At 42.7% G+C, this 22,284-nt stretch overlaps 1 protein-coding gene across 1 annotated transcript; it reads right to left on the bottom strand.

Annotated features, from left to right (window-relative positions):
• Positions 1-403: 403 nt before the first annotated feature.
• Positions 404-5,239, bottom strand: matn1 (matrilin 1). Its single transcript, XM_070846610.1, has 10 exons — positions 5,152-5,239; positions 3,513-3,697; positions 3,249-3,413; positions 2,925-3,147; positions 1,909-2,031; positions 1,652-1,824; positions 1,336-1,567; positions 1,064-1,216; positions 887-967; positions 404-777 (listed from the first exon to the last, which is right to left on the bottom strand). Exons 1-10 carry the CDS (start codon positions 5,237-5,239, stop codon positions 728-730), a joined length of 1,473 nt encoding a protein of 490 aa, XP_070702711.1. The 3' UTR covers positions 404-727.
• Positions 5,240-22,284: the final 17,045 nt, after the last annotated feature.

Raw genomic sequence — 22,284 nt, 5'->3', positions numbered from 1 at the left:
TATTTCATGAACAACTATATATGTGAAAATATTAATTTCTTGGTGTCTGTGTGTGCATTTGTGTCTGGAATGTTAATTTCTCATACAACTGTTTCACAATTTATAATGTGTACTTCCTGAATCAACTTTATTTAGGAAAATAAAAAACACAACGGTGTACCCTTATTATCAGACATATATCTTATATTAATTTACCTGTATACCATATATAACATTAGATACCTTTGTGTGGGGGTAGGAGAATGGTGAAGCCTTCAGATATGAGAGGAGAGAGAGGAAAAGGTGACAGATATAAACAGACAAACATGTGAGGGTGATGAGCTGCTCCGTTTGACATGGCAAGACTCTTTGGGCTTTGGAGAAATTCAACATTGTGGCAGCAACAAAGAAAAACCCTTCAGTGTACCGTTTCCCTATGAGGGAAGACTTTTATTAACAAACACATAGGCTGGCTATGGAGGATGACCTTCGGAGCGTGCATACACACACAAAGGCGTTGTCCCCATGGCAACCGGCGCTTCGTGTCCCAGGAGACCCAAAGGTGGAAGAGGTAAGACCAAGAGAGGAGAGGGGGCTGAGCTTAGGCTACAGACAGAGGTCAGGGTTCACACACACACAGGTTCCTCTTCAGCATTTTACAGACGGTAATTGTTTGTGTTTGTTTATGTGTGCGTGTGTGTGGGTGGGTGGGTGTGCAGATGACTAGGGAAGAGTGGGATGTGAGTCCTCAGACGATTTTGTTCTCCAGCAAGGCGATCCTCTTCGACATGCTGTCTAGTAAGATTCTGTCAAGGACAACAAAGGAGACAGAAAATATGATAACAGCATTAAAACCCTCCCTCCCATCATCGTATTCTCAGACTATTTCCCCCGTTGTAAAGGATATATTTTTTCGTTAGTGCCTGTAGGGCATCTTCTACTTTCTTTTGGAACTTTACGAGGGAGTCGCATTCGCAGGGGTCCTCCTCTGTGTGAACAGAAAGCACAAGTTCAATAAGTAAGTAGTAATATCCAGTAACAACTGAAGTATTTTTTATGTTTGTATTTCATCATCATGTGTGACCTTGACAGATGTTAATCTGCAGCTTCTTGGCGATCTGGGTCATAGTCTTGAAGTCGGCAGTGTAGAAGTAATGCTCTGCAGTTGGCTCAGAGGCAATCTCTTTCAGCTCATCCTCCACAGCGTTGCCCACTCCAACAGCGTACATCTTGAACCCTGCAACATGAACACACACACAGGTTTCCCTCAGCCGACTGGTAAAATCAGGCTTTGTATTGTATCTGTCTCAACCACACTCATACATTAACAAGTAATCTATCTTCTCCCCCTCTCACCGTGCTCCTTGGCCTTCTTGGCAGCATCTCCGATGTAGTCCTGGCTGCGTCCGTCGGTGAAAACGATGCCCACCTTGGTGACTCCAGGCCGGGCACCCTGAGTAGGACTGAAGCTGCTATCTGTCAGATAGCGGAGGGCCTGGCCTGTCATGGTTCCCCTCTCCATGTAGGCCATCTTCTTCACGGCATCCTTCAGGTCTTTCTTGTTGTTGAAGCGGCCCAGGGGGAACTCCTACAGGAGGCAGAGAGAAACATGGCGTTGATGGAGAAGGAAGAGAAGGAAGTCAATTTTTGGGTAACAAACACAGACATGTACCTGTCTGACTGAGCTGGAGTACTGCACCAGTCCGACGTGAGCCTTGCTGTCAGACACATCCAGCTTGTCGACAATCTGGTTGATCCACTTTTTAACCAGCTCAAAGTTCTCAGGACGCACGCTCTTAGAGCCGTCGATCAGGAACACCACATCTGTCGCCGAGTTGCTGCAAGCTGGCAATGTCAGACACGCAACATGGCCTGTTACTATGGGAGCACAGTGACCGCACATGGACAAACACCTTCATGCACACTCACCACTGCAGCTACGACCATCGTCCATGAGGGTAAAGCCATCTTTGCAGGCACACTTGTATGATCCGGGGCTGCTGATGCATACCTGCTCACAGTCATGATCCCCAGTGGCACACAGGTCCGACACTGTGTGTGTGTGCATGCAGAACACACACGTACACACAGTATAGTATATGTTGAGGCACATACACACACAGAGGGGGGTGGGTGGTTGGGGTTAGGAGGAGAGAATAAAACTATGTCAGTGTGAAAACGGGAAAATCTAGCATTGATTTTTAATGATCCACTGTGACATGCAATTGACATGAACAATTTGTGGACGATGCATGAATCCAGTGGATCCTTAAAACAAACAGGTGGAAAAGATTGGAGTGGCCTCAAATAAACAAGATCCGTTTCTAAATGTGAGGCACAGGCTCGTCCAATAACAGTCCAACACTGCGATCATGCAGCTCTGCCTTTGGACAAAACATCTGCAGCAAGATTGGCTGCTGTAAAGTGAGTGATAGACAGCAGTCGCAAGTGCCGCAGACTGGGAGAGCCAGAGGGCATCACTAATTAGAAATTTAATGATTGTCACTAATGGATCGGTAATTACAGAGAGCTCAGTCTCGCCTCTCGGTTATGTGAGAGTTGACTGAAGAACAGGAGCGAATTTCGTTCCAAAAGGTTGTTCCTGCCCTAATGGCCTCCTGCACTGGCAATATTTCGGTTTTGATGAATGTACTGTAGCCCTGTTGAGGGAGAGCAGAGGACAAGGGGCGGGAACAATATATTGGAATGAAAAGATGACAGTCCTGACACCTTACCCTCAGTATAGGGGGCAGCAGACAGCTCTCTCCACAGGCGTGATGGATAATGATGATGACCCACCCTGACAGTAATTCCTTTCAGCCATCTCTGTCTATTTCCATCATGAAGGACTAATCCCTGTTTCCTGCATCTGTAAACAACTCCAACTTTAAACAATAAAGCCCTCATCTTTCCTTTTCCTCTCACACCTCATCCTCCCATCTTACCACAGAAGGCCTCCTGGAACTTCTTGGTGAGCTTTTCGATGACGCTGTAGCTCTCCACGTAGTCCACATGGTCATCCAGAGGGTCACTGGCCATCTGCTTCAGGGTGCTCATGTCCACACGTCCCACACCGATGGCAAAAATCTCAATACCAGCATCTCGAGCACGCTGAGCCACATCTTTCACGTTGTCCTGGGGACGCCCGTCTGTCACAATAATGGCAACCTGGGAGGCAAGAGGAGCAAAATTAGATAGAAAATGATGATCAAAATTGTGGAATGAATTGTAGATTGAATTGCATGAGTGTGTGTAAATGCGTGTCTGACCTTGCTGATGTCAGGAGATTTGACACGAGCACCCTCGCCCTCACTGAAGGCCACATTCAGGGCAAACTGAATGGACAGACCAGTCATGGTTCCGGTGGACAAGGGCTCGATCTTGCTCACAGCCTTAATCAGTCCGGCTTTGGTGCGATGTGTCTTCAGAGACACCTAAAGATGCATACGAGCAGGGGCAGCCACATTAAATAGTTAATGTCAAATAAAAAGAAACATTGCCGACTGCTAATGAAGGCTAGCTGAGCTCCATACCTCGTTCTTGACGCGGCTGGCGTAGTTGACAACACCCACACGGGTGGCGTTGGGTCCAACATCCAGCCCCTCGATGACCTTAGCCAGGAAGACCTTGACCTGCTCAAACTCTGAAGGGCGAACGCTGCGACTGCTGTCGATGATGAATACAATGTCTGTGGGACGGGTTTTGCATAAACCTGCCGCTGCACATGAAAGGACAGACAGGAAATTATTATGGATATTTCCTAATAGTTTGCTAAACAACAGTACATCCACAAAGTTATCCAGAAATATAGATGGATAAAGACATTAAGTTGATGAAGAAGGTGAGAAGAGTGGGAGGGGCACAGGGAGAACGGAGGTATTGAGAGGAAAAAGTAGGACTGGTGGAAAAAGTGGGAAACAGAAAAACAGGATGCAGGCAGGCAACAGGAGGGGTGGAGGGAGGTGAGGGTGGAGGGAGGGATAAAGAAATGCTTGACCAGAAAAAAGGCAGTAAGGACAGAAGGACAGTATTACTATTTAATATTTTAAAAGCACAAAAAACATTTCAAACCAAGTGTATCTCTTTGATTATATTACTAGTTATTATTAGAATGACAACTGGGCATAATCAGGAAGAACTGAAAGCTCAGAAAAAGCTTAGAAAAGGTGAACCACACCAAAATTATCATTATATTGATGCAAAAAAAATTGTTGCTGAACAAGCTTCAACTGTTCTATCTATTTTATGTGTGTGAGAGACAGAAAACTGTTTCTGTGATAGATTCTGGTGATAATAATAAATCTAGACACAGTGAGGGTCTTATTAGATTAACTGCTGGCTCGTTAAAAACCTCCAGTGCCCGCTTAACATCACTGATCTCCCTTCTCACCCTTCACCTCTCTTCCTCCCTCCAGTTTTTCTTCCTACTAACTTCTCCATCACGCGCACACACACACACACACACACACACACACACACACACACAGGAGAGTGTGCAAACACTCTCCTGAAACAAACCATCAGCAACAACATGAAACCCGCTGCTATCTGAATACCACAGAATCAAAAACCTTGATCCAATGTTTATCAGGGCAAAATCGAGCAAGGAGGGGAATGAAGTGAACCACACACAGTGAACGTCTCATAGGCTCTGGGAAGCAGAGGTCAATAACCACTAATTTATAAGTGTCTCAAAACACTGACAAACATAGAAAAATATATATATATATATATATATATATATATATATATATATATATATATATATATATATATGGATTATATCCTTTTTGGATTAAACAAAATAATCACAGTATTGAAACAATTGTCCAAACAAATTTCAATGTAAAAAATGATTAAGCTGAATAAAAAGTTGACATTTGCCATTCCTCTCCTTCAATTCTGTCACCTCTGGGAATTTCTACATCATAGTTCATACATATCATACCAACATGGATATATAAAGACATAACTCTTTACTAACAAGATACACTTTTGGAGTAATATTCCTCTAAAAATTCTTGTTTATTTAGCTTAAATATGTTATAATGTCTATTCTGAGGTTTACTGTTCTCAAGATAAGGAGTGAAAAACCAGTGTTGGATGTCAGGCACCGCACCATCACAGACAGAGTTAGGATCAGCTTTAAGGGTTAAAGGTCATCATTCTTACCCATGGCGGCGGCGGTGCGGAGGTCCACAGTGGCCTGAGCTCCGATGAGCCCGAGCAGCAGCAGGAACAACAGCGGGGTAGGGGTCATGGTGACAGCGACAGAGGGGTGACGAGTAAGCGCAGGGGTCTGGGTGCGTCCGCAGACGGTCCTAGAGTGGGAGGCCAGAAAGGAGGCAGAGCAGGGCGAAGGGAGTTCCAGGCGACGGGGATGGCCACAAAGTGAGACTGAGGGACTGTGAGCTGCAGGTTATCAATGCAAGTGCTTCACGCAGTCAGCCCACAGACAGCCCCCCTCTATAGCTGCAGCATGTGTGTGTAAATGTGTGTGTGTCTGTGGGAAGGAGAGGGAAATACCTGCTCTGGGAGGACCTAAAATGGTGGGCAGAGAAAGACAAACACACCTTGATATGGCTAGGATGGACAGGTATGTGTGTGTGTTTGTGTGAGAGAGAGAGAGAGGTAAAATTTGTGTTGTTGTGTGCGCTCAAGTGCCCGAGTGTGTACAGTATGTGTGTGTGTGTCTGGCTGGGGGTACAGGAGCGGCTGGGGTTTGGTGCAGAGAGCGCGCCAACACAGCCGCCCCAGGTTGGATTTGGCCGAAGCTCAAATAAACACCAACATGAATTCCTCTTTTCTCTCCGTGTTCCCTCATATAGCAAACACACATTTATGGTGCGGAAGTGAAGGAGAGCCACCGTACACAGCCTACAGTGTTCCCGCTGCTCAGCATGTTGGGTTGTGTGTGTGCATTTTTGCATAAGCATGCATTTCTGTATAAGTGAAGTATACAGGCCAAATCCTGGATTCCTAAGTTCAGCTCAGTTCAGTGCCCCAGAATTATATGTAACATTTTGTGTTTTTCTGTCAGTCTGGTCATTTTTTTTATCTTATATAATTTCTAATCTTTTTTCTCTTTCTTCCTACTTTCTATATTAGTAGATGTTTTTTCTCTGGCTTGACTTAAACATGAATTGAGATCACATTTACCACAAAACGGACATTAATAGAGGGTAAAGACTGCAGAGGGTAAAGACGCATGAACCTGTTCCCTACTGTCACCCTGTCTCTTCTTCCCGCCTGTTTCCCCATTACTCCTCTCTCCTCTGTCAGGTAGGCGGAGGGCCCCAGTGGAGTAAACACAGTAGGAAAACACACTTTCATCAATACGCTCACATACACATCTTTAATCTTTCTCTAGAGTCCACATACAGGCCCACATAGAGACCCCTCTTTTCCCAACCAGCCCCACCCGACCCAACCCTGCATTCCTCTACACCTCCCCTTCCTCCTCCTCCACACACACACACACCCCTCCATCCACACACACGACCTGAACAAGCCGCAATTGAGGGGGTAGTCTGGGAGGGGAAGAGGAGCTGGGGCTCTGGCTGTACAGTAACTAACCAGACAGATTTCCTACTGAACTGAACAAGCTGTAAAGTCAACAGCGTGTGTGTGTGTATGTGTGTTATGGTGGTGATGGATTGGAGATGAAAGATTCGAGATGTTATTCCTGGACAGCGTGTCATCTCTGGGAATGGGCTATTTGGCTTATACTCTAAGAAAAGACACAACAGGCACACATATTCGTCCAAACACACGAACATATACAGTAGATTCACACACACACACACACACACACACACACACACACACACACACACACACACACACACACAGGTTATGTAACCCTGTCTGCTTGGCAGGCAGGACAAACACAAACATAAGCAGGTAGCTAGATGAGCCTTACCTGCATCTATCAGCATGGGTGAACTATTACACAACACCATCAAATTCTCTCATTTTTCATCCTGTATTTATAAATGATTAGAGTCAAACAGTAATAGAGGAGGACTGTTTATATGTGGGCATTAAAACTGATAAAAAATGACAATCTAATGTGTATGAACAACACCTAACACCTAAAATACTGGAAGGTCACTTCCAATAAAAATCTTTACTATTCATTTTAAAACTGGGGCTGCAACAATTTTTTTCATCATTACAAGACATCTTGAATATGTTTTTAAATCCTCACATTTGAAAGGCTTGAATTAGTGAATGTTTGGCGTTTTTGACGTTAAATGATTTTGAAGATTTATCGTCATCAATCATCACAAAGTCAATTTTTATAGTGAATAGTGATTTAAGTCAACCTTTAGACAAAAGTACCTAAAATCTATTTGTTCTAACTTCTTAAAAGTGATTTTTTCAGGTTTTTTTTTTAGTCCTCTATGATACTAAACTGGCTGCTTTTGGGTTTAGACTGTCGGTCGCAGAAAACAAGCAATTTGAGGACGTCCCCATGAGCTCTTTTTTACTTTGTTGACATTTTACAGGCCAAGCAAGTAGTAAATAATTGAGAAAACAACCAGTATAATGAAAAAAGCCTTAATTGCAGTCCTCATCAAAATTTTTAGACGAGTATCATTTTCCATGCAGCTGAGTGACATTCACGAATGAGAGTAGCATATTTACCAACCCCAAAAGTTATTTTCTGTTTTTCCCTTTTCTCCTCATCTATTTCCTTTCCAGTAGCAAAATAGAAATCTAATATAAAGGCATGGTATATTTGCTTTTTCACTGAAAAGGGAAATGTTCCTGTAAGTCCCCTTTGCCTGCCAACAGCCAAGCCACCTCTGGGAGCTCAATTTAGAGAATATTCATCACAATAGTGCTGCCAGACCCATACAGTAAATGGAAACAGGTCTAAAACAAACACATTCCTCCATGTTAGCCACACTGCATGACATTAAGCATTTTTATACAAAACCACGTTCAAATAACGCCACTTCCAGTGAATATGTTTACTATTGACATGGTCAGGTGAGATATTTTATCTGTCAAATCTAGACCTGCAACTGTTTGTCCTCATTTTTACACATTTTAATAGGCAAATCTTATTATTTGATCAAATAAGTTGTTTTCCCCAGGCACTTTCCCTTACGTTCCATGTTTTTCCAAACCCAACACAAGTCTATGTTGTATTTCTTTTCAAAATAAACCAAAAATCAACAACTGAACTGACCCAAGAAGCGCGTTTCAGCTTTGCTCCACAACAAACATTGTTACTGTCAATCAGTTAAATGAATAAACCTTGTCCACTAATATCAATAAACTCCATCGCTTGACTGTTTTCCCTTTCAGTGTGTGTGTATAAATGGCTACAGTTATTCAGTGCTTTGATCTAAACTGCTTTACAATGTTTTTGCCACTCATTCACAAGCTACCACACAGAGCCAAGTGGGACCACAGACACTTCGATATGTGGACAGAAGGACGTGGGGATGGAACCACCAGCCCTGTGATCAGTGGGCGTCCCGCTCTGTGTCCTGAGCCACAGCCGCCCTGTGTGCATGCATGCATACAGTCACGGTGTTTGGAAAGACTGCGAGGATTTCGCGTCCGACCACATCCATAAATATTGAAACAAGTTCCCTTTCTTCAAATCTCAGAATACTGAGTAAATATTGACACGGTGGAATCAGGGTGGACCGAAGCATCCCATACCTGTACTTACACACTCTCACACACATATATGTGCTTACAGACAGTCACACACACACACACAGGAACATACACATGCCCTCTAGCTGGACTCTGAGCACTCTCTGTTCATACCAGGGAAGTCCTGGAAAAATTAATTGCAAAGTTAAACCTGCATGAAACCCTCCTCAGTCACACATACGAGCTCACTGACACATGACTATAAAGAAATCTGAAATTAAGCGCACGGACACACGGACTAAACCAAGAGACAGATACACAAAGTGATCATTTTAACATATACACAATCAAAACTAAAATCCAAAGTAAAACCGTGGCTACACTAAGTTTGAATAGAGCTCTCAGACTTAAGGTTTCATTCCTGAAATGAATGTGTTGTGTGTTTCTTTATGCAAGAGTTTGAAAAATTTCAGCACTGCAAAAGAAGTTTTTATGTGTGTGTGTGTGTGTGTTTATGCTGCACTTCTCCTGCCAACAGTAACAGCTCAGTAGCCAGTGAGCAGGAAGAGAGAGGTTCATTAAAAACCCAAATACAGCAGTTACATAACCAACAGTTCTGTTCATCCCAGAACCCCCTGTGCTACGAACACACTCCTCCCTCATCCCCATCTTCTTCTCCCTCCCACGTCTGCTGGCAGAGCCCACCCATCATCCTCTCCTCCTCCCATAGCAACAGCTCATCTCAGCTCTCTTCCCTTGTTCCCAGACCAACAAACTGCCTCGCTCCTCCATCTCCCCCCCTCCTTCATCTGTTCCCCTGGTCCCTGCCACCTCCTCCTCGCTGTCATCAAACAGTTCCTTCTCTTACTCCCACATCATCATCCAAGCTTCACTTCAAACTTCACTTCACATACAGCAGGACTATGAACCAAGAATATTAACTAGAGTTAAAACGGGAAACTTTTTGTTTTATTTTAGCCACTGAGAACAAAAATGACACAGTGGTCCCAAACGTCTTCCCTAGTCTCAGGAAAATGCCTTCAGCTCTTGTAGAGGTGGAGTTTCATACAGGGATTTGGTTTCCACAAGCCCTCACGACTGACTTGCATATTAAGAACAAACAGAGCGGAAAGTGCAGTAAGTGTGTGACAAGGCAGATGGCAACACAGATTAAGGATCTGGGCAGTATCAGTCATTGTCTGGGACACCTCTAGCCTACAAACGACTCTGTCCTTTTCCGGATTAGGGATTGCCACACTCCCCCCCCCCCTTGATGGAGGGATGTCTGAGGAACACCACACCATTAAATAAATCCCACCATGCGGTTGTCTCACACGTAGGAACAGCGCCTTCTTATGGCCTGAAGACAGCTCTGAAATAAGCCAAATAAGCATTTGAATCAGAGGTTCACCAACCCTGAACATTTGCTACTGGACCACAAGGAAACCATGAGATTAAACGAACAAGACTGAATGACAATCATAAAGCTTCTGAGGTTTTTATGGTGTATATTTGCAATTCCCTCTGGAATAATAAGCTATCCATCTAGCGGTGTGGTAATGTTCCTAACTGAGTGCCCTCTGTCTGTGCTGTAGTTTCTCAGCATTCTACATGATGATCAATAACAATATACTGATTTTCAACTACAGCTGATCCTGAGCACATGAGGTAACCAGTTAGTTAACACTACAATTTCAGCATTCAGCAAGAAATTAACCTTGGCATGAGTGTTACTGAGAGATCTATTGGTAACTTTTTATCTTTTTTATTGAGTGACCACATTGAATACAGACCAAATCAAGTTTTTGTGCAACACTTTAAGTCACCATATCTAGCATTCACTGTATATGTCATTAACACACAATAATGTAGTTATAAAGTCACACTTTGTATGTACAACTGCGTTATACTATATTGCCATTCTTTATGTTTTCATACACCAGATTACTTTTGGAGCATTTCTAGGAATTAAATACATTAAGAAAAACCTAATAAACTTTATCATGATAATAAACTGTTAGAAACACTTGTACTTGCTTACAACTACATTGTAGTTTGTTATAAACAATTTACTTAAATGTTTACTACACATAAATGCTAAACAGGGGAACATAAAAAATAAAGTGCTTCCAGTTTGTTACAATGTTTAATGCCACTCTCTCTTGTGCACGCTCTTTCCTCTGTTTTCCTCCCTCAGTCATTATCTAACTAGTAATCGAGGGTTATCTGTGTGTTGAGAGGTAAACATGAGTGCATATTTTGACTGGAAAAGGAGAATAATTACAATCTTCAATTATCCCCACCTCCTACGCTCCTCTACGTCCTGTCCAGTCCAGAACAAAATTAAGTTGGAAAGCCTTGATTTGAATCATAGCAAAGCAGGTCAAAAATAAAGGATTAACACAACAATGAGCATTTATTGCAGCCAAGCTAAACGCAGCCCAACCAAGCCCACGGAATATTTCCACTTAGAACATCTTAATAGCTATACAAATGAAAAAATACTGAAACACTCACATTTACACAAGACATTCACACACACACACACGTCAAATACACCCTCTCACACAGACAAACGTATTCAAAAGCGAATGGGGGAGAAGTCGCAGTGGAAGTGGCTGTGAATCTCTCGAGGGCTGTCATACTCTATCTTGACACAAGGGGGCACTGGAGAGCTTTCTGGAGAGGCAGGGCTGATCTGGGAGGGCAGCAGGGATGCAGTCTTGGTTGGAGTGCTTTCTGCTCTGAGGCGAGAAGGCCGCAGGGTGGACACAGGAGGGAGGACAGCGGTGCTGCTGCTGGTTGCGGTGTGTGTATGGGTGTGCGATGAGCGCTGGGGGTTTGCATGTGAGGGCCCGTGGTCTCCCCGGGTGAAGAATGACGGGGGAGGCAGGGTGGTGGACGAGGGTGGCTGTCGTGCACCCCCCATGCTGGTAGGGTAAGTTGGAGGGCACTGAGCACGCTGGTGGATGGCAGGCTGACTGTACATGCTACCCCACGGGTACGACTGGTAAGCTGCGATCCCACCTGCACGTCAACAAGATTCAGACAGAGACGTGACAACTGAGATTTATTGGGGGGAATTTAGCTCCAGTTTAGGAGCAGGACCACACCTCCGACACCCCTCTTCCTGTCATACGTCTATAAATGCCTGTCTGCTCTGCATACCCATCTGTTCTCTTTTTCTGTCCCACACCATGGCTCCCCTCATATCTCATCAGTCCCTCAGGCGGCCACAGAGCCAAGAAGCTAAGGTGACTCTTCCCCCTACCCTTCCACATTATATCACCAGCCAATCCTTCCTCATACATTTTATATCAAATAAATATTCGTCCAGGTGTCTGAGTGGTTAAGACACATATCATGTAATTAGAGCTCTCTAGGTTTGATGTCAGCCAGGGTCCTTTGTAGTCTGCCCTCTGTCTTCCCATATTTACTGTCTAGCTCTAATGTCAACCATTAATTAAAAGCAAAAATGCCAAAAACAAATATAAAACACTTTAATTTTCATGTCAGTCAATGGACGTGGTCCGTGCTAAAGGACTGCAAAAGTTGAACAACTACATCAGAAAGTATCTGGTTCTTTGATCAAAAAAGTAAAAATGGTACAAGCCTGTTTACATAAAAGTTACCTGCAGCTCTTGGGGGGCATCTCTGTGAGGAACATCTCATTGCTGAGCTTTAAAATTCTGTTGCATGCATCAATATTGGCAAGTTAAACATTTTATGCTGGCCTAAATTATGTTAGGTTGATGATGCATTCAGTAGGTTAAATCAATTTATTTGTAATTTATTCAAAGATTCTGGGTTAATTATGGATGTATAGTGTAGCATTTTAAGGCTTCTGACTTTGCTGCATATCTGATTCACATCTCTGACTGGCTCGTTTGCAACAGCAGCCACATACGCATCATGGTTGAGTTGTAGTAGTTGCAAAACATAAATAATATATATAGTATTATTAATATAATATAGTATTATTTAACTATCCAGGAGACTCCTGTGTTTCTATGTTGAGGAGCATTATAATTAGAAAAAATTATAATTAAAAGGAAATTTGTACTGATAAAAATTATTTCACAACTCTATGACTCCTTCAGGTTGTTTTAAATGCCTTAATTAAACAACGTAGTCTTTTTTATACTAGAGTCATATGAAACAAAAAGAAGCAAGACTTATTTAGAGTAATGTGGCAGGTTATTAATCAAAATGTACTGTTTATTTTATTTGATTTATTTTTGGTTAATGTCACACTTATGAAATATATTTTTTATTTTATGTTTGATTTTTATGCATTTGTGTGGCTCCATTAGTCAATCAAATCAAATCTAATCCCAAAAACTCACTGTGATGTCCGGCTGACTGCAGCAGGATTTGTCCTGCACTCTGGGACTGGAAGTACGGGTGGCCCCCCGTGGAGTACGTCACCATCCCAGTGGAGTTTCCTCCTGGACCAAAGGTCAGGTAGGAGTTAGGGTTGGAATCTGGAGGGTTGGGGGTGAGGTACGGGGAGGGGGTGAGGTAGGCCATGCGGGTCAGAGATGCTTGAGGTTGGTGCTGGGGCTGGCTGGTGGGGTAGGAGGTCTGGAGCTGGTAGGAGAGTGTGTTGTTCTGCTGGCCTGAGGTCAGGTAGTCGAGCTTCTCCCCAAAGTCAAACAAAGAACTGAGACCGATACAAAGAAGAATTTAGTCTCACACACACCCACCTTTGATAGATGGCGTCTTACTGTAAACAGGATTGCTTTTAACTCAAGAGGAGGAACCTTTGATATATAAAATGATTAATCAACCAACTTTTATCCCAGTGCCCTCTTAAAGGGTCAATTCACCCAAATTACAACAAGACTTGTGTCACCACATCACGTAGGACTATGACTTGGCGTTGCTGCCCAAAACCTGCTGAGCTACTGAGATTTAAAAAGGCACCCAGCAGTGGAAAACTGAGAACAGCTCAACTTTATGTAAATGTCATCTGACACAGTGTAAGTGAGAACTAGGTAAAAGCCAATCATGCTCGTTTTATGCTCACAGAAACACAGATGTGTTTACTACTCTGTTCCACTAGTGGAGTGAGGATTGCTGAGCAACTGTACAACTTCTTCATGTGGAGCAAAGCTACTTAAGCTTACTTAAGTAAAAACTTTAGTAATATTTTAGCTTATTTATTGTCAGACATTTCACTCAAATACAGTGGAGGTGAATGTATTTTATATATATTATATTGAAAATGACATTTCAGATTTTTTTTGAGCAACATTGTTTTCTAAACACTGGACTGTCCCAGTTATTCAACAGACCATGCTGGTAACCAATTCAAAAACTATTATTCTTGTTGAAAGCATTTCAATGAAAATGTGTTTCTACCAATTTGGGTGAATTGAACCTTTAAATCTCCTAACAGCAGGCCTGGAAAATGTATTGATGTTGATGGCTGTAAATTGTCAGACAATTTTGTGTTTGTGTTGTCTTGCACTGGTGGATTTCAAAGTGCTGTAGAACATAATTGTAGTCAAACAAATGAACATAATGTTATACAAAGCAATTACTAACCAGGACGTCTCCCAGCATGATTTCTAAAATATTTCAGAGCACCAGCTGAAACTGACTCCCCACTATTACAGGCGCTGTCTGAGGCATCATTATATCAGTATTTCACAGGATCCCTGCTCGTGTCTGCAGCCTGCCAACACTCTGTCCTCCTGTCATCTCTTGTACTCGTTGTCCCTGTTCAAATCATCCTCTAGTATTCATGTCACAGTTGGCTGTGAGCTGAACTGACCTGGTGTCAGTCTGCAGAGACTGGGTGTCACGATGGGCCAAGGAGGAGCCGCCCTCCAAAGCATCCAGGAAAAGAGGCGGAGTGTGAGCGAGGGTGTTAAGGAGAGGTGGAGTGGGGTTGGCGGGGTTGTAGGTTGTTGTGAAAAGGGGGAGACTGGCTCGACGCAGAGGGGGAGGGCTGTGCATGGGGCGGGGATGGAACTCTGACAACCCCCCCTGAGATGAAAGCTGGTGGTGGCCCCCATCTTTCATGCTGGATTGACCTTGGACAGAAAATAGATTAAAAACACTGAGATTAAAGCAATCCTGTAGTTTGGTTTCTGGGGAATTTTACAATCTCAACAAGGTGAAGGTGAATGTCCACTGACTGAAAATGAGCATGATATATCTCCTTTAATCTCAGCAGTTTCATATTTTTATTTTGGGTCCAACTATAATATTTTTGGAAAAGCTGAAATGTTCAAAATGCATTCTTTTTCTCAAGCTGTGCATGCCGCTCTTCTCATCCCATTTCTGACAGCTCCATTTTATTTCCTGGCTGCTAGCCAAGTCTGCTCTGATTGATCAGCTCCCACAAGCCTGAGCAGGAAACGCCCACCAACTCACGCATCAGCTCTGCTGGTGTTTGTGAGGGATAGACTGCATGAAAGAAGTGGACTTAAGTTCTGGGTCTAAAAAGTGAAGCCAATGTGGAAGTGCCCGAACCCTACATTCTTTCTAATGTCCAGCAGGGGGCGACTCCACTGATTCCAAAAAGAAGTCCAGTTGTGTGGAAGTCTATGAGAAAATGACCACACTTCTCATTTGATTTATTACCTCAGTAAACATTTTCTTAAACAGGGACCAATCACTAGTTTCAAGTCTTTATGATGTTCATTTTGTAAGTTTTGGTTTCATTTACAGGAAAACAGACAATAAGGCAGGGCATGCTTTAGGGTGGGACTACGTTTTGACAAACCAATCAGAGGCCGGCCATGCCTGAGCCTAAACAACGTAAAATAACATTACAAACAAACGTTCCATTTTTCCAGTCGTGGGGAAATTTCCGCACCAAACCCATCTAAAATAAAGAGGAAAGACATGAAGACTATGTTGGTGTTTGCAGCCAACAGCAGAACAATTTGCTTGCTTTGGTCGTACCTTCGCATCTTAGTTTTACTGAAGCTGTCAGCGAGATAACAATGGTGGCGAACAGTGAGGTGGATTCATGTTTTCAGTTGAACATGTGACCTACTTGTGACGTCACATGCAGAGCCAAATCTAAACAGCATGTTTTCACGCACATTTACTGAAGGACAGAGCAGGGAAAAAAAGAGCGAATGGTCTTTTGTCATAGTTTGAGGGTCTCTACACACACCAGGGGTGCATATTTATGTTGAAAAGACATTAAAAAAGCATTTATCATAATATGTCCCCTTTAAATTCAGCTCAATTCAATTAATGGATTCCTATAGCATCAAGATAAAGCTTCTCTTAAAGAAGGAAAATATACCAAAGACAGACAGTTGGTAATATCACAAACTGTACATTAGGGACTTATAAAGCCACTAATTTCACTGTTAATAATAAATCAAGAACAAACTTCCCACTACTTCTGTTAAACTGCGCAAAAACAGAGATGAGAGGGATTTATTATCTAGGGGTCTTTGGTGCCTGCAGTGGGGACACTCAGGCAGTACTATGCTATGTAAAGGGCCATGGGTGCACTATGAGACAGGATTTCACAACTCCTGAAAGATAAGTGAACCAATTTCAACTCATTGCTTGACAACCCTGTGTTTGTGTCGAACAGGACCTTAGGCTGTGTATACACAACAAAACAAGGCCGCTCACCTCAGCATGCTGTTACATACTGTTCTTGATGTAAAAATGTTTATGAATAAGAAAAAATGTTAATGCTGTGCTTCAGAGCAAAGATTATTAAACCCTCAGAAGGCCCAGATCACATAAAGATTCATTAATTAAGATAACCCCTTTTGTTTTCACCATTTAACAAACCCTCTATTTTCACACATGGACTAACAAAGGCATCCCGTCTCTGCTCAAGTTGGGGGAAAATAGCATAGCTCCCCAGAAACCCAACTTCTCCTGAAAAGTAATTATGGAGCACAATAACCTAATGCATCAGGACGAGTGCGTTTAGAAAAATTGTATATATTTTTGTGGATTTCACACCTGGGCTGTTGAGGCTGGCCAGCAGGTTGCTGTAGAAGGGCGGAGTCTGGTTGGACAGGGTGGAGAAAGAGGGTGCTGCAGGGGCGAGTTGGGGTAGCTTGGTGGCAAAGTGACCAGAGTAAGAGAGAGCTCCCTTACTGAAAAAATGTGAAAAAAGAGAAAAAGGGTAATTTGCACCATCTGAGGACAAAACACATAGGGAAAATACTGTAATACCTGTTGGGTGCCAGTGTGGGCAGGGTGGGATTGATTTGATGATGTAGGGGGCTGCTGCTGCATCCAGCTCTAGTCTGTCGGTGTTCAACCTTCGCTGTGATGGAGCGCTCCACTTTCCTCCACTTAGCCCTGCGGTTCTGAAACCAGACCTGGCACACAGAAATATGCAGAAGGGCACAATAAAAAGGATATGTGGGAAAATGATTGAGGGTGGTGGCAAGAAACTGGAGGGTGATGGAAACAGGATGAGAAGGGAGGGGAAAGATGGATGAGAGGGAGAGAGCTGAGTTCCCCGTTAGCTGAGAGCCTGTACTTGCTTCGAAGAGGTACATCACCACATATATACCACCAATGTAAATGAGCCACAAGGGAAATTTCTCAGAGGATCAAAAGAGGAAGATGGCTGCCTAACCATAATTCTTTGAGGTGTGACACCAACTGAAGCAGCGATGACTTTCCTCTTCTCTGCATCAGGATAGTGGTCCTTCTGGAACAACGCCTCTAAATGCTCTAACTGATCTGCACGCATATGCACATGCAGACAAACACATACAGGTCAACTACTTGAACGATCAAAGCTGAATGCATCTGGACAAGCTGATAATTCGATTACCAGTACTGTAGAGTGTTCGTGTTTTCTTCTTTGGTGCAGGCGGCAGCAGGCAGTTTTCTACAGTCTCTAACCCCGGCACCAGAGAGAAGCTCAGCGCCCGGCCTCGACCCCTGGTGCTGTAGCGGATGGAGCGTCGGGTGGAGTAGACCTGGGTTATCTCCATCTGCCATGAACCAGACAAACATCACCTCAGTACTCACCATCTCAGTCATATTCAGTCATTTAAATACCTCCCTATTTATGGGTTTTTCCTTTTAAAATGCTGATGTTCTTACTGTCAAGTGTCAATAACCACATTTCTTGAAAGTTGAGCACAATTTTGGAGGAATGTAAAAACAGCCAGCAGGGATGTTTTCCTGCCAAAACACTGCTGAGCACCAAGGGAAGCACAGTTGAATGTTTCAGCCCACAGAAATCAATGCAACAATGATTTCTGAAAATAAAAGTGAGTTTAGGACTTCAAAGACAAAGCAATTAATTTCCAATTTTGTTCCTTTCATACCACATACTTTTCATAAGTGGCACTGATATACCTGTACTCAAGGGCTGCAGTTAATGATGTGTTTCATTATGAACTGATCAGCCATTGCTTTCTTAATTGATTAATTATTTGGTCTACTAAATGTCAGAAAATAAATAAACAATGCCCATTGCAATTTCCCAGAGCCCAAGGTAATGTCTTCTAATGGCCTAATTTGTCTGACAATTTACAACCCACAGATATCCAAATTATTATCTACAGCTAAAAAGCAGCAAATCCTCACCTTTGGAAAAGATGAGACCAGCAAATTTCTCTTTGAAATAGATCATGATTAATTTCCTCTCAGTCAATCGACCTATCGCCTGATTGTTTCAGTTCTGCTATACTCACATTTTAGTCATCAGCGCTCTGCGTATCAGTTAGGAAGGCTCTGTCCACCACAGCATGACGCTCTCACAGACCAGGAAGTAGACAATTTTTAGCTTTTCTGATTTTTTCTGACCACAACTGCATTCTTTATAAAATAAAAATAGGGAAAGCAACCCTATTTCTATTTTATAAAGAATGCAGTTGTGGTCTAAAATCAGAGGAATTTAAGTTTCTTGTTATAGCTTAACCCATGACTTTATCTATGATCATCTAAGCTTCTAGGTTGTGAACAGAGCCTTCTCACAGAATACAGTACGCCATGCTGCTAAATAATAAAAAAAAAAATTCTCTCCACTTTCCTTTACAAAATTCTGAGATTAAATGATCTGACATGGTTTCATTATCTAATTCTACATGTACTTGTTATTTCAATGAATCTCATTTCCCTGCTGATACCACACTATTTTTACAACTGAATCATTAATAGAGGCTGTGTGTGTGCATCATTTCATACACATCACACTGTAATTATACATGACATGTAACTTATTATTAGACATCTGGCAATCTTCACTAGAACATGCGTAAGAGTCTGTTTGGCTGAAGAGGTTAAACCTTGGGCTCAGCAGCCAAACATTATTCACACCCACATATGGTTATTTTAAAGTTATGTAAACATCCCAAAGTTTCCAATCACCTGAAACATGTCAAGCTGAATTTGGGAGAAATATGTCGTAAATGAAGCAGCAGACATGCAGAATATTTCCACTGGACTGAAAGGCAACCATACAAAACATGAACAATTCTGGTTTGACCTGGCATTGCTGCAGTGATTTTGATCTTTTTTAAATGTTCACTGTGAGTCTGGTACTTTTATAGGAGAGCAATCATGAGTAAGTGGAGGGCTTGTTTAAATAGTAGATAAAAGGGAAAAAGTTAAAAGTCCTGAAAATCAGTTCAGATACAATGTTGGTCACTATAGGTGTTCAAAGCTCATCAAGTGATTGGTGAACAGGACAGTCGATTCTCACCTCGAGAGACTGCGGGCCCTGCTGGGGGATACTGTGAGGTAGAGGGGGGCTGTGTGGTCTTTTCATCCCGTGGGACTGAGGAGGTGCTGGCTGGATCGGGACCGGAGGTTGTGCGGAGTACAGAAGGGGAATGGGAAGTGGAGGGCAATACATCCCAGTGCCCCCACAGCCCAGGTAGACAGGATCAGACAGGTCGCAGCTGTTCATCAGTCCAATGGGAAGCTCCGACAGAGCTGAGCTCTCCTCTGACACCTCCTGTATCTGACTCTTCTTTTCCTCCTCAAACTGCTCACTGACATCTTTTAAACCTCTCCTGTTCCTCACTCGCTCACTTGGCTTCTTACCTCGCCTCTTCCTACTCCTTTTCTTCTCATCTAGACACTTTGTTTCGTTGTCCTCTTTCTTATCAGTGATTATTTCCTTTTTGTTCTCAATCTTTTTGTCTTCCATCTGCACCTCCTGTGCCTCCTCCGCTCCCAGCCTACTCTCTGGCTTCACCTGCTCCTCCTCTTCTCCCTCTGTCGCCATCAGTTCCTTTTCAGGCACAACAACTTTCTTTTCTCTCTCCTCCTCCCCCTCTTTCTCTTCTCGCTCCGTCTCCTCTCTGGCCTCTTCATCCTCCCTCTGATTAAATAGTTCCTCTTCTGTTTCCCTCCTCCTCCTCCTACCTTGGTTGTTCTTTGTTTCCAAATTCTCCAGTTCCTCACACAGAAGGCTTGGACAGTCTGCAACAGAATGAAGTGAGAAGTTTTTTCCACTTTTGTCCACGTTCTGTAAAGCCTGGACCACTTTCACTGATGTGACATGTGGTCAGTTGTGATCTGTTATCTGTACTTTGTTCTCTAAAACTCTTACTGTTGAGCAAAACCAGAAAAAAAAACCTAAAGCCTCAACTTTTATCACCAAATTAGCTTCTGTTATTCACCTGAATTGACTTTACGGTTCATGATCTCCACCATAAGTCAGATATGCTTAAGATATTTGAATCACTCGGACCTCTTAGCTCATCTGGCTTCTGTATTCTTGCTGTTCGGCAGCTCGATTGAATATTCAGAGACGCTATATTTAGTTTTTATGCTCCTGTTTGCTGGAATAGGCTTCCCTGATGACCGAGAGTGTGCTCTGACTCTCATTAGTTTTAAAAGCAGCCTTGAAACATTTATTTTTTTCTGTTGTTTATTACAGTCAGTGATTTCAGTGATGTCTGTTACATCCCGTCTGATCGTCTGTTACCGGTAATGTTATTTTTGTTAGTGGTAGTAGTTTCCTCTTTTCCTTTTTGTCCTTTCATTCTTATTGATCATGTGACAGGACACTGGGCTTTCCCCTGTGTGTGTGTGTGTGTGTGTGTGTAATTTGATATATACAGTAAATAGACTGGGAGGCTGTGAGCTCTTCAGTTTTAAGTGTTCCTGGTTTGTTACATTCAACAGAAATAACAAATGTGGTTTTACTCAGTGTTAAATATGTTTTTGGTTCTGAACTGTTTCATAAAGTGGCTCTACAGACACTGTTGACGTATAGCAGGGACGTAGCTGCCACCGAGCTCATGTCTTCTGCTTTTGGGAGGTTTTAGGGGGAATGTTCAGGGTTAAGTTACCTATTGCAGGAGAATCACATGCAACAATTTAAAGAGACTTTTCTCGTGGTGTTGATATTACAGGCTGATTCGAGACTCTTTAGACTCTTTTTAAACTTTAGTAGATAGTATCTCTTTAGAGATAGTAAATTTAATAATCATACAAAACATTTATCAGGGACTCCATCCACTGACAGGCTGCTCCTAGTTGTCCCAAGGTCAAGACTGAAGCACGGGGAGATCACGCCTTCGCAGTTGTGGCGTCCAACCAAGTTGCCTGTGCACGCTGTGCGAAGGAGGCTTTGAGTTAGGACTGTTACTACAGATCTTTTCTTGTCTATTAATATATTGATTAGTTTAATAAATATAGGTTAATCGATTAATCTTTTGGTCTAGAAATAAATAGAATAGTGAAAATTAATACCAAGTTCAATTTGCCCTTACATTTTTAAACAGTTAATCCTAACCCATTCAAGAATCCAGGAAATTTTGGAAACCAGGAGAGTCTTATCAGGAGTCTAATCAATTGATTAACTTAGTGTTTCAGATCTTCATTGAGCCTGAATTCACACCATGTTAAGTCAAAACGAAACTAAAAGATTTACATACAACAAAACAAATTAGTTCACTGAATAATAAATGTGCCAACCCTAAATAATAAACATTTTAGAGACTTCACGGAACATGGACTTTAGACCTGGTAATCTAAATTATATTTCCTAGCGTTGCATTTAAATTGACTTTAAATGAGTGAATACATAAGTGGGTCAGGTTTATGAGTGTTATCCGCTGGAGGCTGTGAAAGCTGATTATTTCACCTGAGGAAAGCGCCTGTATTGTGAGAAACGACTTGATAACGTTGGAGGAGTTGTGTGTTTCATATTTCACGGGTCATGTGCTGACCTGCAGGTTCAGGCTGTGGATAAAAACCTGATAAACTTCCCCCTCACGAGGAGCCGCTGTCTGCAGTGACTTAATTAGTGTCCCAGCTGTGCAGTGCCTCGTGCCACCTCACCTGCCCGTTAATTAGCTGCGGGCTGCTAGCTGCTGCTAAACCAGCTAGCCTGTCCCCGCGTACAAACACCGGGTCGTCAGTGTTAATAGCCGAGTTTTAAATTCCTACTTTGTCTCCGGGGAGCTTATGAGCTTTAAATACGTCCAGAAAGTTTTTAAAAGTCTTTCAAACTTTACAAAAATGACACAAGGGCCGAGTTAGAGGCTGTCCGTGGCCGACAAAACGAGCCAATAAACCAATAAAACAATTAAATGTCAGCCTGGACGTCCTTACCAAAATCTTCTGCTAAATCACAGTCTTCGTCCATCGCGGCCAGTCAAAACCAATAAACTCGTACTAATAATCAATTAAGCCACGCGGGGTCACGAAGCGAATTGCTCGCGGGCCGGAGGGTAAATGAGGCTGATTGATTGATTACCTTCGTCAGCG

The sequence above is a fragment of the Pempheris klunzingeri genome, chromosome 16 (assembly GCF_042242105.1).
Source record: "Pempheris klunzingeri isolate RE-2024b chromosome 16, fPemKlu1.hap1, whole genome shotgun sequence".
Classification (NCBI taxonomy): domain Eukaryota; kingdom Metazoa; phylum Chordata; class Actinopteri; order Acropomatiformes; family Pempheridae; genus Pempheris; species Pempheris klunzingeri.
The sequence above is the reverse complement of the archived record's forward strand: the minus strand, read 5'-3'. Positions and strand labels throughout refer to the sequence as shown.

Excerpts from the sequence above, each read along its gene's own strand:
- matn1 (XM_070846610.1), bottom strand. The coding sequence starts at position 5,239 with ATGACCCCTACCCCGCTGTTGTTCCTGCTGCTGCTCGGGCTCATCGGA. Across the intron at positions 3,414-3,512 it reads CCAGCCGCGTCAAGAACGAG|GTGTCTCTGAAGACACATCG; the intron begins GTATGGAGCTCA and ends ATGCATCTTTAG. Across the intron at positions 3,148-3,248 it reads AATCTCCTGACATCAGCAAG|GTTGCCATTATTGTGACAGA; the intron begins GTCAGACACGCA and ends CTTGCCTCCCAG.